The 20,986-nt window shown below is 28.8% G+C and overlaps 1 protein-coding gene and 1 pseudogene across 1 annotated transcript; both read right to left on the reverse strand.

Annotated features, from left to right (window-relative positions):
- Positions 1-1,976: 1,976 nt before the first annotated feature.
- The window catches only part of LOC112595577, a 26,644-nt pseudogene continuing 7,634 nt past the window's right edge, over positions 1,977-20,986 (reverse strand).
- LOC112595579 lies at positions 4,486-6,273 on the reverse strand. Its single transcript, XM_025340829.1, has 3 exons — positions 6,244-6,273; positions 4,683-4,819; positions 4,486-4,606 (listed from the first exon to the last, which is right to left on the reverse strand). The coding sequence occupies exons 2-3, from the start codon at positions 4,811-4,813 to the stop codon at positions 4,486-4,488; spliced, it is 252 nt and encodes an 83-aa protein (XP_025196614.1). The 5' UTR covers positions 4,814-4,819; positions 6,244-6,273.

Genomic DNA, 20,986 nt, shown 5'->3' on the forward strand with positions numbered 1-20,986 from the left:
AAGTTTATGTGTTGAAACATGTGCCCTTTTAACAAAAAGCGATTCAAATAAGACACAAGGGTAATTTTTCATTTGTCGGAGATGCAATAAAACCAAATTTCAAATACTCAATGGATATTTTCTGCATTTTTTGTTCTCAGACATTTTAAAATATTTATGAATACAACTTTTACGTACACGCACAGTAATAAAATAATGTCAAGTATCGACTTAATACCAAATGCGACTACACATAACCAGAGCCGTGTTTAACAGGGCGCAAAGGGGGGGGGCAATTGCCCCAGGGCAGCAAATTTTATGATGTTTGACGGGGCGGCAAATTTTGGAGGATCAACATAAAATAAAAATTTATAATTATAATTTTTTTTGTGTGACTGTATAACTATAATAAGTACATATTATTTCGTTTATAAATACCACGAAAAAATCGCTGTCTACCGCTGCATAAAAAAACTTTAAGAGCAATTTTCTGCGATTTTTATTGAATTTACTCATTTATAAAAGTAGGTTACACAAACTATTGTCAAAATTATAATACAAGTAAAAATTATTCTATAATCATCAATTAATATAAAAATTGTTTACAAAAGTTAAATATAAAATACATAATACAGATACCTAATAATTGTTCAATAATATCGCCAATAAAATAATACACAAATTGTTTATAAAAGTTAAATACAAAATACAAATTTATCTAATCTTTATTATAATTAAATGCTACTAATTTTTCTTGTATTATCATTTTTTTCAAAACTACTTGTTTAATTATTAGAATAAAAATGTGAATTTTGACAATAGTTTGTGTAACTTACTTTTATAAATGAGTAAATTCAATAAATATCGCAGAAAATTGCACTTAAGTTTTTAGATTTTTAGTTCGTACTTACATGACACACATTTTAAACTTACTTAGCAACTGAAAAAGTAAAAAAAAAGTTGCAAATGCAACAACATTCGCACCATAATAATAATACAATTAACTGTAAAGCTGCGTACACACGAGTGAACAATAATGCGACGTTCGAAGTGAGCTCACTCGAACACGAACGAGCACGCATGAGCATTCGGACGAATTCTGTTCGTTCGTGTGGACACTTTGTAGTGTGACGTTTAAAAATATACTATGCGTAGCTGTTCGGGTCTATTCCAGAGCTGAATGCAGTTGTTAACATACTTCAGTATCGAAACGTGTCCTGGCTTAAATACAGTGTTAACAATTTTTTTAAAGTTTTGAATTATGAGTTATCATTTACAAGTTGCAAATGCAGCATTTATTGTAATGCATGAACTTAATATGAAAATCAAAGAAAAAAAAGTTCGACGAAAAAGTCACTTTTGGAGATCAAAACTTTACATCGATAATGAAAATAGAGGAGCTAATTTGTTAAATAGTATAAAATCTGATGTACACAGTTTCCATTTTCAAAATTTTACAAGAATGTCATCAGCCGATTTTGAAAAAATTATTAATCTCATCGGACCAAAAATAATCAAACAAGATACAAACATGCGTCCAGCTATTACGGTAACAGTTAGGCTAGCCGTTACGCTGAGATTTCTTGCTACCGGAAATTCATATAGTAGTTTACAATATTTATTCGGCATTTCCAAACAAATAATTTCACGTATAATTCCTGAAGTCTGCATGGCACTTGTTGAAGTTTTAAAAAAATATGTAAAAGTAATACATAAGTAATAAATAATAATGTTTTATGAATAACAGTAAATTTTTATTAATAACATACCGTCACAATTTATTATTATTCATTCAAATTAAAACAATATTTAAAAAACAAAACATACTTTTTCCGTTTTCGTCAAAATTAAAACATAAAAAACAAGACATACTTTTTCGTCAAAATTAAAAAATAAAAAACAAAATATACTATTTCGTCAAAATTAAAATAAAAACAAAGAATATAAAACTTTTTCATTAAAATTAATAAAAGTATTATATAAGGAATATAACATACCTAACCTAGGTATGTTGATTCTAAAGAGGACCCATCTGATGTTTAATATATTGGATTGAAATTAACTGAGTTTGATGTAGATTGTTGTGCTTGTGGCAAATTTTGATAAATAATATGAGGAGAAGAAGTTTGACTTGAAGTATGTGTTGTTGGAGGTGGATTACCATCAAATATCGGTAAAGATGAACTGATATTGCTTACGTTCCCATCAAATTTTCCCATATCTACCTCAAAAAGTATATTGTTGAAATAATACTGAACAAATGATATTGTTTTTGGAGTGTAATTTCGAAGTTTGTTTCCTATATGAGTTCCATATGTAGTACACTCATCGGGTGGTTGTTGACTTAATTCGATGTTCGAAGCAGATTTCTTTAAAATATCAAATGCTTCATCAATTCTGGAGTCTGTATTAGCTAAAATTTTTCGTTTTTTTCCTTTTGGAGGCTGAACTGGACTTTGGCAAGTGAACTCATTGTTATTTGCAGATACAAATTGTTGTTGTTGTGGAAATGTTTGTGTTTCACTTGGATCAAGTGTATCCTCCTCTGACATAAAAACATCGCTTGTGTCTGTGGATGTTTCTCTTTCAATTCCAGTATATGGTGAAGCACACATATCTCTTGCCTCACTTGGAATCTAAAATAAAAAATAACAATAAATATATTAAATTAAATAATAATACCTGTAACACATCGTGATGTAAATTACAATACGTGTGAATATATTATACATATATCGTATTATACATGGTATTATTCATTATTAAGAGGACGCTACACCGAAAGCAAAACGTATACAACGGCCGAGAGAACGCGCTGTTAGGTGTTTTCATGATCCGCAAGCGCGCGGCGTTTAAACCACGCCCACTACTCACAGTCGGTGGCTGGCCGACGATTTTGCTCATTCGGGAGCGACGTTTATTATTTTCTCAACCTTCGTCTTTGACGGATCGCGTAAGTATAAAATGCATACATGTAACACGTATATTATGCCGCCGTAATATTTTTAGTATTCATGCGTACCTATACGCGGCTCGTATTTATTGCATTATTAAATACTTACTTCATAAAAAATGTATTTAATATCTAATATATAACATTATAACTGTATTCTAAACTAATATTACCTAAATATCTAAATATTATGATATTGTAGGTTAATTAATTGAATTTAATATTATTTTACGTTATACCGCTACCTCATAGGTATATTTTTTAAATTACATTTTTTGCGTATTTCTAAATATTATACACTTTTCACACATCAGTCATCTATTTTTTATAAGGTTCTACTTTTCTACCTATCTTACTTACAATCATTTGAAACCTACGATTTACTAATAACTAATAAGTAATAACAAAGATATTATGAATTACGCGTGTATTCAATAATATATTTATTAGTTTGTAATTAATAAATAAAACTCTTGTTTACTTTAATATGCGCATATTGATACCAATACAATAAAACAAAATTTTTCTGAAAGGAAATAAATTGGTTATGGAAATATAATTAGAATAATTAGATACAGTTTATAATGCAAGTAATAACTAATAAAGTTAGATATTTCATATTTTTATTTATAAAACTTTATATGTAGGTACCACACTACTAGTTATATTACTTGGCTTTCTCTCGTTCTCGTATATCACTTTTTAGCATTCTAGTTGGGTAAAGTGGTTGTACTATTTCCGATAGTAAACATTGTAAATAAAATATAAAACAAATAACATTAAAAATATTTTATGTTACAGTATTATTTTTAATATAAGTCTTAATTGTAATTATTAATTATATATATATATTTCACTTACGCTTTAAGTTTATGAATCATTTTAGATTCCCAAAATGTAGAATCATAAAGAATTGTCTATGAATAGCTCAAAAAAAGTCAAAACACTTTGAAAATTTAACCGTGTATATAGAATACTAACATAAACATTTGGTGAAAATTTCAAGTATTTACAGTGATTAGTTTTTGAATTACAACAATATAAAAAAATCGATTTGGTCGAAAACTGGTTTTGCGTAAAAATTCCCGTTTTTCTTTCACTTTTTTTTTGTTTTTCTCGATTTTTTTGAAAACTGTTGGAAAATTTTAACTTTTCACCTCTATAATGCACCAAGGATATTCACTTTGCCATCGGAAACCACTCCTGAAGTTTGAAATTGAAGCATTTTTTCGACTAGTTATGCTGTACACAGACACAAAAAAAAAAAAAAACACACATCATTGTAAAATCAATACATTCATCACTCCGTTCAGAATCTAACACACACATCATTGTAAAATCAATACATTCATCACTCCGTTTAGAATCTAAAACATCCACTTACCCGCTTTTTGTGTTTCTTTTTTAATAATAATAAATAGTTGTGGATTATTATATTTTAGCACTCAACAACATTTGAAATATAAAAACAACATTATAATAATATTATGAACTTTAATATAATTTGATACACATAGGTACTGAGTACAATAGATATACCTAGAATATTATTACTATTTTAATTTTTTTCTTTGTGCCTCCTTTATATATTCGGGTTCTCTAATATCCGTGATTTCGAAGCGTCTACCATAAAGTGGGTCGACAATTTCTGGTAATAAACATTCCATGTAAAACCTAAAAAATAATAATTTTACAATTTGTTGTAATCTAATTAATAACTATGTTACCTACTAATAAAATTAATTTTTACCTTTTAAGTTTTTCGGCCATTTTTGTGTTCCAAAATACTTCGTCATATTGAATTTCCTGTATACTTGTCCAATTAGGGGTATACACTACAAAGTAACACAGTCTGCGATTTGTTATTCGCATTTGTCCCATAACTTGGTAATAATATTTATGCTCGCGTTTAAGTTCAATTCTGTTGTCATTCGTGATGTTGCAGTATTTTAACTAAAAAGAAGCATATTATATTGGCTTATTAATACAATAATAATTCAATTACGTAAACAAAAAATACTTACTAGTTTATTTTTCACAGCGTCAACGGCGTTTAAGGTATTTATTGCCACAAATGGACATTTTATTTCTACTATTCCATTTTCTCCAACCAAACCATCTGAATAATAAAATGTAATGTAATACATTTAATGACTTTTTTAAATATATGTAGGTACCAAAAACGCATACTAATAATTACCAGGACTTGCTGCTAAAAAAGGAAATTCTTTATCGGCAAATAATCCACATAACTCAACAGTCTTTCCACTTAAAACTTCGAATTGAGCTCTACCTTGAGGTTCCATTTCAATACCATAAGAAATTTCTCTCGATGTAATATTTGACCCATAAAGAAGACTCAATACTTTTTTTCGGCAACTTGTATTCTCTCGCATTTTACATATGTCACCGAAATTTGATGCAGTAAGCCTCTTCCTTCTTTCATTGTACCAGTCTTGGCTATGACTTTGTTCTTTTGTAGTACATTCAAGTTCTTTTCGATCAACTTTTTCCAATTTTTTAAAAAATAAATTTTGATTTCTACTTAATTCTTTCTTGGTAAGAATATCATCTAAGGGTTCTGCTAAACCATAGTGCATATCCGGTCCACTAAATCGAGTTGTAGTTAATTTAGATCGTTTTTTGCCACTTTCAAATAATCGTTTCCTTACTATAGTTGTATTTTTTCTAATTCTGTCAATGTTTTTTAAATATCGTTTAGCAAACATACCTAAATATATTAAATTAAATTATAATTAATTGTATTAATAATTAAAACAATAAATACGTTTTAAATTTATACCTGGGCTTTTGAAAACTATTTTTTTATGTACAACTCGTAAATAGTTTTTTGAATTAAATGCCACTACAGCTGCCTCGACTCTAGTAGTGTAGTTATTTTTTTGTGTGAAATTAATTCTTTTGCCTCCAACATGTTTATTAATCAAGCTATTTAATTGCTCGCATGGGTTATTGTCTACATTTTCTATAAGGCTATCTGCATTAACTGATAGTCTGTACACTATGTTCCGAATATGTCCCATCATTCCTGCTTTCTCAGCATCAGGAACAAGATTCATTTCACCCAATTTCGGACCAGAATAAAAATATTGAGCACAGTTCTTGTGTTCACCAAGTCTGTGATAAACACTGTTTGATATATCTCGTCTTAGTTCTAAAAATAAGTAATATAATAAATAATAATAATACATATTTACCTATATTGTCCTATGATCGATAGCGTTATTTGTTTTAAGGTAACTGTTACTAATCATATAATTTTATTTTTATAATTTTCATAGATTATTTATTTTATTAAGTGATTTCTTTCTATTTATACGAAAATTTAATAAAATGTTCTAAATATTTTGAGATAGGTGTATAACATAATATTATCTTTTCAATTTTTAATAATTATAATAGTAACAGTCATCATACACCTATTATAATCAATCATAATATTCTTAAAAATACCTGCAATTTTTTGTTGAATAGATGAACCGCGGTTATTTAAATGATAATCTGTTGCTTTTGTTATGTCAGAACGAAAACGTACAATATTTTTAACAATGCATTTTCTGACAGTTATTGGGTAGTCGGTTCGTTTCGTGAGTGCCATCAGTTTGGTGCAGTAATTTCTTAGTAGGTGATTCCGACATTCAATTTTTTTAACTTTAAAATCGCTTCCGTAAGGTAACACATCGTTTAACCTTTTGGTTACACTACTGTCACCATCACCTAATTTAATATTATAAACAATTGAAATCAAATGTAATTTTTTAAATATATTAATAATTAATAAATGAAATAAATGAATTTAATTAGTAAATTATTTACCGATAAGTTTGTTGTATTTTAGACCATGCATACTGAGGCTATGTGTAAACCCATCTAAAATAGAATCGGCTTCCATTGCAGTCGATGTTTTTTTCCAATTCAGAAAACATAAATGGCTAGGGGGTTTTTCTTTTTCAACATTAGCTCGTTGGCAAACACAACAGTAACGATTTCGTACACCAACAAACAGAACCTTTTTTGTTTTTAAACCAATGATTGCGGCCTACATTAAAATAAAATTATTATTTCACTTTTGTATGATAACAATTAAAATATATCTTACAGCTCCAGAAAATGCATTGAACTTCGTCTTATAACTTCTTTTGGACCATTGTCCATCCGCAATAACAGTGCACATAGGGATTCCTTGCTCATCAACATTTCCGCTTTCTATAGCTATTCGTCGCTCTTCTTCGCCAGCTTTTTTCAACTCCTCGATAAGAGCGTCATTAACAGCATCGCTCACAGTAGATAATTTTTTTAAGTATGAGGTTGACGATAACGAAGGAATTTCTACTGAGGCGCAAAATTCACTAAGTTGAGTTTGACCTATTCCTGTATAAACATAAAGGGAAATAATATAAAATACATTTTAAAAAATGTCTATATACCTAATAGGTATTACCTACCTATAAGTGGCATATTTTTATTTTTTTCTGAGGGGGATGTGTCTTTTTTATCAGTAAATAATTCTAAAAACGGGTTTTAGGGGTTCCCTAAAATGTAAGACACCCCCCTTCCAAAAAAAAAAAAAAAAAATTATCCAAAATACGCCACTGACCTAACCTAACCTCTAAACTATAAAATATACAGGTATAAAGTAAATATTTTATTTATTATAGAATTCTAAAATACATACCGACAGCCAAAGTACCATTAATAACTGCAAGGTTAATTCCTAAGTACTTGGGTTCATTAATATTTTCCGAATTAATTGAAGATTTTATACCACACATTTTGCACTTAAATTGAAATATTGAATTGAATCCTTTACGAATTTCTTTCTGAAATTCCATGTCAATGAATGAACAGTCAAATTTGTCATGTTTACTCTGTTGAATTTGTGCGAATATATGTTGTATATCAACAATCCTACGACCTTCGAGTGACCTAAGAAATATTTAAAATCGCTTATAAGTTATAACATATTTGAACAAGTATGTACAGTCGTAAGTATAGGTAGTATATGATAATAATAATAATATATAAGTACATTGTAATAATAGTATCGTCTTCTCTTGAATCTTCATACTCGATAGGTAAAGCAGTGTTAGTAATGGCAGAAATATTGGGATCTGATATACCAAACAATTCCACTTCTGAACTATTTGCATCAGCATTTATATCTTTGCGTGGAGTACTGACAAGCGAAAAGCCACAAGTTTTCAACTGCGATTGTATTATGCAGTCAACATTAATAGCTGGTTGATCAGTCATAACAGAAGTATCAGATATACCTAAGTTCATTGGTTCTGGTGTTTCTAATAGATGATTTTTATTTTTAATTCTATACAACATAATGAACATAACATTTTAGAATTTTACGATGAACGGAGTAATGAATATTATATTGATATTTTTTGTGTCTGTGTCCAGAATTACTAGTCGAAATAAAATATTGTGCCTATGCATTTTGATAATTTTTGAATGTACCTATTGATTTTACAAATTTACAATGATGAATGTTTTTTTTTTTTTATTTTTTGTCTGTCACCACCTTTTAGAGCAGTAAAAATGTTTCGATTTTCTTTAGCAGTACCTTTTCTGATAGCAAAGTGAATCCAGTTGGAACTTGGGGGGAGGGGGGAGGTCAAGAGTAAAAATTCCCCAGTATAGTTTTCAAAAGCGCCGTGAAAAATTAAGGAAAAACGCGAATTTTTTCTCAAAACCAACATTTTCTATACACCATAACATCTTAAAAATATTTTGATTTATCTTGAGCTGTTTACGAACATTTTCAGTTTCCAATTTTTTTAGGTTTTTGTTCTATAGATGTCTATACAATTTCATTTGTTAGGTAAAAAAGCTAGACAATTTAATACAATGCTCCTAATTTATTGTTACAATGAAAAATATTAAAAATCCTTAGTCACAGTTTTTTTTTCTAAGCATTTAAAGTTCATAAATTGACAAAATATGGAAAAATCAACTTCAGGGGTGGTTTCCGATGGCAAAGTGAATATCCTTGGTGCATTATAGAGGTGAAGAGTAAACATTTTCCAACAGTTTTAAAAAAAATCGAGAAAAACAAAAAAAATGTGACAGAAAAACGGGAATTTTTACGCAACACCATTTTTCGACCAAATCGATTTTTTTATATTGTTGTAATTCAAAAATTAATCACTGTAAATACTTGAAATTTTCACCAAATGTTTATGTTAGTGTTTTCTATACACTGTTAAATTTTCAAAGTATTTTGAATTAAATTTTTAATTTTTTTTAGTATTTTTTTTAAAATAACGATAAAATTTTTTTGGCCGGCCAGAAAATCTTTAAAATTTAATACAAGGATTCTTATAAGTTGTTCTTAAAATCATAAAAAAAAAATCCAAAATCGTTGGTCACAATTTTTTTTTATAAGTGCGTAAAGTTCGAATTTATACGAAATATGTCAAAATTGCGAAAATTTGCAAGTAATTTTGTGGATGAAAAATCGTAAAAATTTTTTCTTTCATAACTAAGTTTTGAAAATTTGGTACAAGGTTCTCCATACATTTTTCTTCAAATATTTGTAAAAAAAACTCTGACTGAAAGAGAAATCATCTCCGTTCAGAATCGTTTTTCGTATACAATAATAACTATCATTGCATTCAAATTTAACAAACACATTATAGTGACCTACTCTATGACCGAGATCCACCCCACTCCCTAATATACAGTAGAGCGACATCCACTTACCCGCTTTTTTTCATATGCGTTTGAAGTTCAATTATTGACAAATTCGTCAAAATCACGAATATTTGCAAATTATTTTGTAGTTAAAAATGTATAATTTTTTAGGTACATTAGATATTTATTATTGGTATAGTATATACTATATAATATAATATTATTATATACTTACTGTAGGTTTTGTTGATTGCCCCCACGAACTTTTTTCATACGAGTACTTAAAGTTACTCTTCTCGTAGATCTTTTAATAGTTCTATTTTTTTTTGGAGACATCGCAAATATTATAATAACGTTCTTGACTCTTGAAAAACACTTTACATTTTATAAATCAAAATCACAAATTCACAAGACTCAATACTTATACGATAAGCTAATGACAGACTGAACAGTTTAATTGATTATCTAATTTATATCAAACACCATAGATAATAATCGTAGAATTTGTCTATATCAATAATTCTGTTATTATTATTTTTATTAATAGTCTGAAATAGTGTTAAAACTCTATTCTTAGAATCGCCGACGGAACCCCAGACGTCGGGCACCGGACCGATAACGATATGTTTATGTATGTATGGGGGTGGGGGAAATCTTGTTCACCAAAACGCCACGGGTTGTTGCAGCACTGCTGTAGACGACGAAAAGTCGAAACTACGGTTTTATAAAATGTTGAAAGAAAAACACGTTTCATGCGAGCTCAGTGTTTGAAGCGTGTGGTAATAGTATCAACACCAAATTTTCACACAGTATAGATCAGAAGTTTACCTGTGTCATAGCGTCGTTTTTTTTTTCGATATCTTATTAGTTCTACCTTTAAAAAGGTTTTGAAAATTTGTTTTTTTTATGTTTTTTCAAAATTAAATTTAAAAATATTGAGTTAAGTTAAAAAAAAAAAAAACGACGCTATGACATAGATAAACTTTTGACCTATATAGTGTGAAAATTTGGTATCCATTATATTACCACACGCTTCAAACACTGATCCCGCGTGAAACGTATTTTCGGTAAAATATTTCGGGTGTGTGGCGTCCTCTTAATACATTTTCAAAATATTTGCGAGCGTGTTAGCGGAGCGATGAATTTATTGATATCACAATGGTGAATGTTTTTTTTTTTTTTTTAATTATTGTCGATAATAATTGTTTCACTCAGTTAAAATAATTTAAAATTTAATACAATGGTTAGGTTAACATGGTCTTATTAACATTTATAAAAAAAAAAATTAAAAAAATGATTATTTCAAATGTCTATAAATAGCACGAAAAAAGTCAAAATATTTTGAAAATCAAATCACGTAAAGAAAATGGTAATCTAAATAACTGGTAAAATTTTCAAGTATTTACGACTTATACTATTTGAATAACAACAAATATTAAAAATCGTTTGAGGCTAAACCGTTATTTAACGCGGTTTTGTAAAAAATTAAATTTCAAACACTCATAAAAATTTTTTGTCTGAATCCGGTAGAGTTTTTTTATACAGATAATTGAAGAAAAATGTATGGAAAACCTTGTACCAAATTTTCAAAACTTAGTTATAAAAGAAAAAAAATTTACGATTTTTCAACCACAAAATTACTTGCATATTTTCGCAATTTTGACATATTTCGTATAAATTCGAACTTTAAGCACGTATAAAAAAAAATTGTGACTAACGATTTCGGATTTTTTTTTATCACTTTAAGAAAAACTTATAAAAAACCTTGTATTAAATTTTCAAGATTTTCCGGCCGACTGAAAAAATTTTATCGTTATTTTAAAAAAAAATACTAAAAAAAATTAAAAATTTCAATTGTCTATAAATAACTCAAAAAAAGTCAAAATTCTTTGAAAATTTAACTGTGTATGGAGAACGCTAACATAAACATTTGGTGAAAATTTCAAGTATTTACATCGATTAGTTTTTAAGTTATAGCAAAATAAAAAATTCGATTTTGTCGAAAACTGGTTCAATATTTAGAAAAAAAGCATAAAAGTTTGGCTACAATATATTTTTTGATTATGTAAACTAATTAATTAATTATGTAAACTTCGATTAATGTTTATATTAAGCCACAACAAAAAAAAATATTTAGATATTTAGTATTTAAGGTTCCTAAACGTTGAAACACAAACAAAAAAATAATGTTAAATTTAACATTGATTTATAAACCTACAATTTATTAGTAAAATATTAAAGTTTAAAGAGAAATTAAATACAAATTATTACTTAAACAACAGTATTTAAATCTTTATATCATAATTTATGTAAAACATATTTTAATGTTTATTAAACCATGAAAAATAAATATTTAGTATTTAAGGTAGCTAAACATTTAAACGTGAACAAAATGATAATGGTTATTTAAACATTAACTTTTAAATATTATATTTAATGATTAATTTCAAACTTTAAAATAGAAATGAGGCGTGGCAAGGCAAAGTGATTTAAGTGCCAAAATTTAATTTTTTGGCAAATCAATAAAAACTGTCCCAAATTTACAAAAACAATTAAATTTTTATTTTTCAAATTTTGATAAATCATGAAGTATAAGATTTAACAAATTATAAAAAAAATTTTGACAAATTATAAAAAACAAATATTTTAAAGAATAAGAGTGTCAGAAATGATCTATGTCCAACAGTTTAAGCACTTAATATTTTTTCAAAATACAACCTATTTTCTTCACTTAAATACTGTAACATAGCTTGGAGGTCTTTTTTCTTCGTTTCTTTTAGTGGCACTACACCCGGAAGACTTTCAATTTCTGCATTTATAAGGTTTTCAATTTGTATTCCTCGTTTAAAAATGTTACATGTTTGAAACGGCAATAGGGAACTAAAATTGTTCTTAAAATAAACGATTCCTGGGCTATCTTTTGTCACTTTCAACTAAGCAACTTTACTTATTCCCAGCTTCGATGTATCCAAAAATTTTGCAGAGGCAGTGTCAAAATCAAAAAATGTTTTTTTCCCCATGTCAATAACCTTGAACGGTCTGTCAAGTCTAGAGCTGCGAATAACACGCTTTACATCGTTCACATTGAATAACTTAGATCGTTTAGCTCGTTTTTCAATTGTAGCAAAGTCTCTATCTGAAGCTGAGTAGCTATGACCTGATATAAAAAATGTATGTTCAATCGTATCAAATGTGCCATTGACAACCAACCATATGTAAAGGAAAAGAAGCATCCTATTTTTAAGTTGCCCTGCACTGTTATCACTCCAAACTGTTAGATGACGTTTGTAGGAAGAGAGATGTCCTGAATTAATAGCTTTCATTAAACATGAGGCAATTTGGTTCCCTCCTCGCCCTTATTGCCCCTCATGCCACACGCACATGATGCCATTGGATGTGTCTGTTACATGAATTCCAAAGTTAAAGCATGAAAGCTGACGACTGTAATACATGCTAGTATGGGATAGTTTAGGCAGTGGGTAGACTTTTTGTAGATCCATAGTAATAGTACACGTTTGACTTCCAGGTAATGTACTTTTCGCAGCATCAACTTTAATAGCTTCGGTGACAGCATCGACTTTACGATGGTGTAATTCAAGTTCTGTCTTACCTGATGAGGCTACCAGTACGTTATTGTCCTTTCGTTTAAGATCAAGAACATCACACGTTTTGCACGTATCCACTCTTGGTCTTTTAAATGAAAGCTTAAGAAAGTCTTTTAAAAAAACAGATCGAAAAAATTTATACGAAATCGTTGTCTCAGAATTTTTAACTTTGTAAGCCAAGTATATTCTGTTTATGTTTAGATCCGGACTTAAGTAGTCTTTTTCTGACTTGGCCCGACTGTAATGACTTTCGTCTCTGGGAAAGCTATTAATATGGTTTTTAACCATTTGCCTGTCCTTTAAAGTATATTTGAACGTTTTTACCCCACCGCGTTTGTCTTTAAAAGTAGTAAAACCAGCTTTTTTTCTTTTAACAAGAATTGTCACTTTTTGAGGACTGATAGCAAAAATGTCAATAATAACAACGACAAAAATAAAAATAGCATGAATGGACTTAGATCAATTAGAGCGAATGCCATGTGTGGACATACAGACAGCTCCATCTATAATATTGCTTACCAACAATTTATTGATAGTTTGGAGATAGATCTCTTTACACAGTATTGGTATGGGCACATAGATCATTTTGGTGTAAAAAAAAGTATTTTTCAATTTTTGGCACTTAGATCACTTTGCCTCGCCACGCCTCAAATCTAATACAAGATTTAGTTAAATGTTGAATTTTAAATATTTCATTTTTAAACATTCAAAGAAATGTTAAATTAGCTTTATATTAATAGATTGTTATTTTTAACCTTTATTAAATATTAATTAAAACATTAATATTTCAATATTTAATTATTAATGTATTTAAATGATACATTTAATGTTTAAAATTACAAAATGTTTATTGGGATATGAGTTGATTAACTTAACGTTTTAACTTAATTTTTTTTTTTAATGTAGATGCCTTCCACGTTAAATGAGTGGCTTAATATTTCAAAACAATTTGAAACGACATGGAATTATCCTAATTGTATTGGTTCTATGGATAGAAAACACGTAGTCTTGCAATCTCCAATGAACAGTGGTACCCAGTATTTCAATTATAAATCTTGTTTTAGCATTGTATTGTTTGCATTAGTCGATGCTGACTACAATTTTCTCTTTGTCGATATTGGGTGTCAAGGATGTATTTCGGACGGAGGAGTGTTCAAAAATTCTGAATTAAACAAAAAAATAAAAAGCGGAAAATTAAATTTGACCTCACCAGTACCTTTGCCAGGGAAAAATGTAGACATACCATTCGTTATTCTTGCAGATGGGGCTTTTGCCTTAACAAATCATATTATGAAACCGTATTCTGGAACCCACGATAAAGGTACAAAAGAAAGAGTATTTAATTACCGTTTGAGTCGTGCACGACGAACTGTTGAGAACGCATTTGGTATCTCATCTGCCGTCTTTCGTGTTTTAAGGGGCGATTGTAAACTCCGCCGATTTACAGGTAGTTGATTTTAGGGTTGGATTTATAACATGTAAATTCCACCGATACATTTTTTTTACCTGAAAAAAAATGTAAACTCCACCGATACGTATTTTTGACCTGAAAACACGTAAACTCCACCGATGGTAAAATCCACAGATTAAAACTATATGTATAGAATATACACATCAACTTTCGACTGACTTATCTTAAACTTCATCTTAACGACCGCAGATAAAATCATATCGCAATATCGCGAAACGAATGCATTCGATAAAATATTTTCGGAGACACATTTTAGTGCGTCCGTTGATTTCAAAATGAACACATTAAGTGAATTAACCAGTGAACGTGGAAATATGTTGCTTTGTTTGAATAATTTTAAATATTACAAACAAACAATTTTAAAATCCGGTGAAGAAAAGTGGCGGTGTGAAAATAAAAAGTGTTCCGCGGTTTTAAAAACAATTAATTCTGGAGAAAATCGTTTAATTACATTTCAACGAACAGAACATACTCATGATGCGTCAACCGAAAATAGCCTTCAGCGACAAGTGCTTAGTACTGGAGCAAAACGAAAGGCCTTAGAAAATAATTGTGTAGCACCAAGGAAAATTATCAAACACGCATTAGACGAAAGTTCATTGGATGGAAATAACAGTACAATACAGGTTAGAGATGTAAACTATGCTAAAAGAAATTTATACAATACTAGGAGAAAGACAATACCAAAAATACCTATAAATTCATTTGACGTCCATAATTTTTTAAATGAAACCCAATGTATGACGAGTAGAAATGAAAATTGTCTTCAATATAATAGTAAAGAAAATGGTATTATTATATTCTGTTGTAAAATAAACTTTGAGGCTATGTGTAAAACAGAAATTGTTTACATGGATGGAACATTTACATATTGCGTAAAGTATTTTTGCAGTTGTTTACGATACATGGATACCTAAATGGCCATTACGTTCCTTTGTGTTTTTGTGTATTAAAAGATAAACACGTGTCCACTTATTCTGAATGCTTTAAAATTATTAATGAAATATGTTCATCTTATGGTTTTGTTTTTGAACCAAAAGAAATCATTGTTGATTTTGAAAAAGCAATACACAATGCATGTGATTTAATTTGGCGAAATGCGAAATTAATGGGTTGTAGGTTTCATGTAACACAAAGTTGGTGGAGAGCAATCCAAAGATTTGGTTTAACTGAAGATTATAAAAAAAAAACCGAAGTAGGTGATTGGCTTAGAATTTGCTTTGGATTAGTATTTTTAGACTCTGAAGATGTTTCTAATTTTTTTGCAATGGAATTAATGTCTATAAAGCCCGAAAACTCAAAATTAACACAATTTTCAGATTATATTTTAGACACCTATACTCCGTTTCAAAAGAGAAGACACCGGGCGGCGACCAGTTTCCGTTCGGCGGCGCGCATCCCCCACTTTGTCCCAGGGAACCACTTGTTTGATTAGCATGGTTGCTAGCGCTCCTAACCGATGATAAATATTTGACTGGTCGTTATACCGAACGATTCAAATTCCAATCTTTTGTGTGTATCATTTGTAATATCCTGTTTACACGCAGCACACCGTCACTAGCAAACGCTCAGTACCTAAATTGCATTTGATTTTTCATTATTATTTTTTTAATTTTATTTTGTTTACCGAAGAAGAAATGGCTGGAGTAGAATTTTCGTCGCCGGTTAAACAAAATATCAAAGGAAAGGTATGTATATTTTTTTAACTTGAATCAATTGTTTAAGAAAATGAATATCGACCATTTCATAGAAGCCGTAAAGTAACAAATATTCAAATTTAAAAACGTGACATAATATAAGAAATTTAATTAAATTTTGAAAAACAGTCGATTAAAAAAATGAAGTTCATGCGGTTTAAGTTATTAGTTGAATCAATGGTTGATTATAAGCCTTATATAAAATATATTAAATTTTATAATCAAAAATACGAAATATAACATGAAAAAACAAATTACTAATGTTTAAACTATATTCATTTCATTAACAAAATTAAATAAAAAGTAAACCGAATACTACTTCTTTACCAATTAAAAAATTTAACGCTTTATACTATAACATCTATTACAAAGATTTAGTTAAAGAAATATTTATAAAACTGTTGAACAAGATACTGATACCCACTTTTTTCTATAAAAAAGTATTTTGTAACTGTAACTAATTTATACACCTAAGTATAACATTTATTTTATATTAAAGTGTTTTTCTGTGATATACATGAGACACGTATAAAATATTTTTTTTCTAGGATATTTAACACAAAAACGTATTACCATGTGGTAAACCGATATGTTCTATTGTTTCCTTATGAGTCGTTTTGTATCCATATAAGGACATACCAACTGTGCCCAAATGACCTTTTTTTTGTAAACTGTGCATCTGTGTCTGAAACTTATTTCAATATAGGTATACAGCATTTTAATTCACTACGTTATCTTTTATGTAACAAATGTGAACTGTTTATAACTATATAAGTTATAAGGCAAATAACTATTATTTACAGTTATTCAATTTAATAGTTTGGTAGGCAATAACACGTGTTTGGGCATTTTATCCAAAATCACATATCGAGTTTTTACGATAATATTTTAATATATATTATAGCGAGTATGCATATGAACCACCAATTTGAGAAATGACTTAAGTCAATAAAAGGTTATTCGGAGAAAATAATAAAAAACTTTTTTTAAAGAACCAGTTACCAATACAGTATGTAAATTAACTAGAATGTCAGTAGTTGTGATTCGAAAAATAATTCAGATATTGTAATGCAGTTTTTTCAATGTAAATATGACTAATTGCCTACCTTTAATATTGGTCAAAGTAAAAATAATAAAAAACCACTTACATTTTTTTGAACATTTGAAAACAGCTATTTCATAGAGTTATTTACTTGTAATATGAAGAAAAAATAATATTGAAATCCGTTTAATTTTGAAAGATCGAAAGAAACTTCTATTTAAAAAAATAAAATATAAAAATATAAAAAAATATTATAGTTAAATTGTATATTTTTAGTAACTATAATGATCAGAACTCATAACTTCTAGCATTTACACATTTCTTTTTAGAGGATCTGGAGACGTATATTTGAGCTATTAATTTGTTTTAAAAACCTAAGATGTTAAATGTGAAATTCTATGTTGCATATTTTTGCATATTTAAAAGTTAAAATGATGTTTTGCTTTTTTAAGTCTTTCTCAGTACCGTAGCCTTAAAACATTTTTTTCTTAATAACAACAAGTAATTATAGAAGTATTAATTATTTATATTTGTAATTACATTACTTTTTAAACTCAAAAAAAATGTAAATTTACCAAATAAATAAAAAATTAACTTAAAAAAATTTAGTTACAATTTTGATAAGGAATTAGTAATGTAATTTAATTACCAAAAAATAGTAATTTCACCAACACTGGAAATTACGTAATATAAAACTGCTCATTATTCATTTATAAACTTAACTTTTGTAAAAAAAAATCAACCCAACACGTGAATATTCGATTTTGATAGGTAGGATATGAAAATAAAATACAATACGATGTAATAATTCAAACACAATTTAAAACTACTAACAACTTAAAACTTATTTTATATTGGTAGGTACTATTAATTTTACTATATGCAATGCAATTTTAAAAATATAAAGATTAATTTAAAGATATTATCTTTTTTTTACGATGAAACTATTCATACTACTTTACGTTATTTCCAGTAAGGTATAATGAACTCGAAAGTTAATTACACAAATTATATGGTATACATTTATTGTTTTAAAATAATTTATTAAATAATTCTACAATTTTAAAATACTTTCAATTTTAAATTTCGAAATGTTTTTTATAAAAATTAATGTTGTGCAAATCCAGTGCTTGGTAAATAATATTCTCGCTTTCAAACATTTTTTTAAAAACTATTATTGTGATAAATTAGTATAAAAAATTTAAAAAAAAAATGTTAAGTAATATTACTATTGTAGTACTAAATTTCTCACTTCATTTAAAAAAGTTTAAAATTGAAAAAGTCGATTTTCATTTTTATAAAAATGTAGATAACAAGATATATTTATTTTTTTTAGTTTGTTTGTTCACGTCAACGTGAAATGATAATCAATGCGTATAAATCCAAATTGGCAGTCGATCCAAATTTGACTGTTAGAAAGGCGCGCGAAATCCTCTCTAAGGAATTGGGAATTGGTCAAAAGACAATTTCAAACACAATTGCCCAATATCGCGAAAACAAAACAGTGTCTTCGCCAAACAAAATAAAAATTTTCAAAAACGTTGAAACAAAAGTAGACGATTTTGATAAATATGCCATCAGAAGGAAAATCCATCAGTTTTGGTTTAATCGTGAACTGCCGACGTTAGATAAAATGTTGACGGTAGTTAATGAAGATAAAAGTCTACCAAATTTCTCCCGCACATCATTATATCGATTAATGAAATCCATGGAATTCGAATATGCTAAACGAGGTCGTAACAGCGCGTTACTTGAAAAAAACGAGATAATTCTTTGGCGAAGACGGTACATTAGAGATTTACGAAAATACAGAGAAGAAGGTCGTCAAATTTATTTTCTCGACGAAACTTGGGTAAATGCTGGAGATGTTACGAGCAGAATATGGAGTGACAATACTGTACAATCTAGCCAAGACGCTTTTTCCCAGAGACTATCAACAGGCGCAGTCAATCCCACAGGTAAAGGGAAGCGACTCACAGTAGTTCACATAGGGTCCGAAGACGGATTTGTTCCAGGTGGGCTTCTATGTTTCGAATCCAAAAAAAACACCCAAGACTATCACGACGAGATGAATGGGGATTCTTTTCGTGATTGGTTGGAAGGTGTTTTGCCGAGACTCAAGGAAAATTGTGTAATTGTGATGGACAACGCTCCTTATCACTCAGTGAAAAAAAGAGAAATGTCCAACTACGCAATGGCGAAAGGCAGACATCATCAATTGGCTCACAAGTAAAGGGGAGGTAATCGATAACTCGATGATAATTCCGGAGTTATTAGAAGTGGTAAAACGATTGAAACCTTTGTATTCAACCTATGTGATTGACGAAATGGTTAAGGAGCAAAACAAAGTAGTCTTACGTTTACCTCCCTACCACTGTGAGCTAAATCCTATAGAATTAGCTTGGTCTATCGTCAAAGATCACGTAAAAGCCATCAACAAAACTTTTAAGCTAGCCGACGTACATAATCTTCTAATCGAAGGTACTGTAAAAGTTACTGTTGAGATGTGGAAAAACTTTATCAGCCACACCACGAAAGCAGAAGACAAGTTTTGGGACATGGATAATTTGATTGATGAACTGATGGCAGAACAACAGAGAGTTGTACTAACTATCGGCAATTCTGATGACGAAGATGATTCTGATTTTTCTGATTTTTAATGTTTTTTTATTTTTGTGTAAATATTTAATTTGTAAAAAATTGTCAATAGTAAAAAAAAATCAGTCACATAAAATATTTAATTTGTATATTTTGTGACTGAAGTTTTTTTACTATTGACAATTTTTATTTTTTAATTTATGTGTAAATATTTAATTTATATATTTTATGTGACTGATTTTTTTTTACTATTGACAATATTTTTATTTTTTATACATTATATAGTTACTCGTTTGTACATTATTATTTCAATATTTGTGTATTTTATATTTATCATACAGATATATCTAATTTAATCTATAATAAATTCCGTATTTTTTATTATGGACTTATTAATAAGTATTATGTTTGCTAATAAAATTAATTTTTTTTTAAGTACAGCTATTTATATAGGACTAAGCATAATTCAGACATAATTATTTGGGAAACCGATTATTATTACGCAGTAACTTGTATTTGTTTAATTTTGTTGTACGGCATTGATTTCATTCTTTGTAATTCGGTGTATACACATCGACAATAGTCGGTAAAGTTCGGAAATGATCATCGGCGTATGGTAGTGGGGGAAATTGTGGTAAAGCGTTGCTACGCTCGTCATTCGAGCTGCGCAAAACCGGTGTCTTCTCTTTTGGAACGTAGTATACACTACAGAAGAAGCATTATTTCCACCAAATATTTGGGCTCAATGTAGCGCTGAATTGAATTTAACTACAAATGCATGCGAGTCGTTTCACTCACATTTAGCTCAGTCATTTACTAACACACATCCAAATATACATCACTTTACAAAAGCTCTACTAGATATTCAATCATTCACTTACATTAAATTAAACAGTATTAACCCGTAAGTGGTATGGTGAAAATAAATCACGCTAATGGTATGGTGCGGTCTCCTGGACCACTTAATTTTGTTAA

This window comes from Melanaphis sacchari, unplaced genomic scaffold (genome assembly GCF_002803265.2).
Source record: "Melanaphis sacchari strain LSU unplaced genomic scaffold, SCAv2.0 Contig289_pilon_pilon, whole genome shotgun sequence".
Taxonomy (NCBI): Eukaryota; Metazoa; Arthropoda; class Insecta; order Hemiptera; family Aphididae; genus Melanaphis; species Melanaphis sacchari.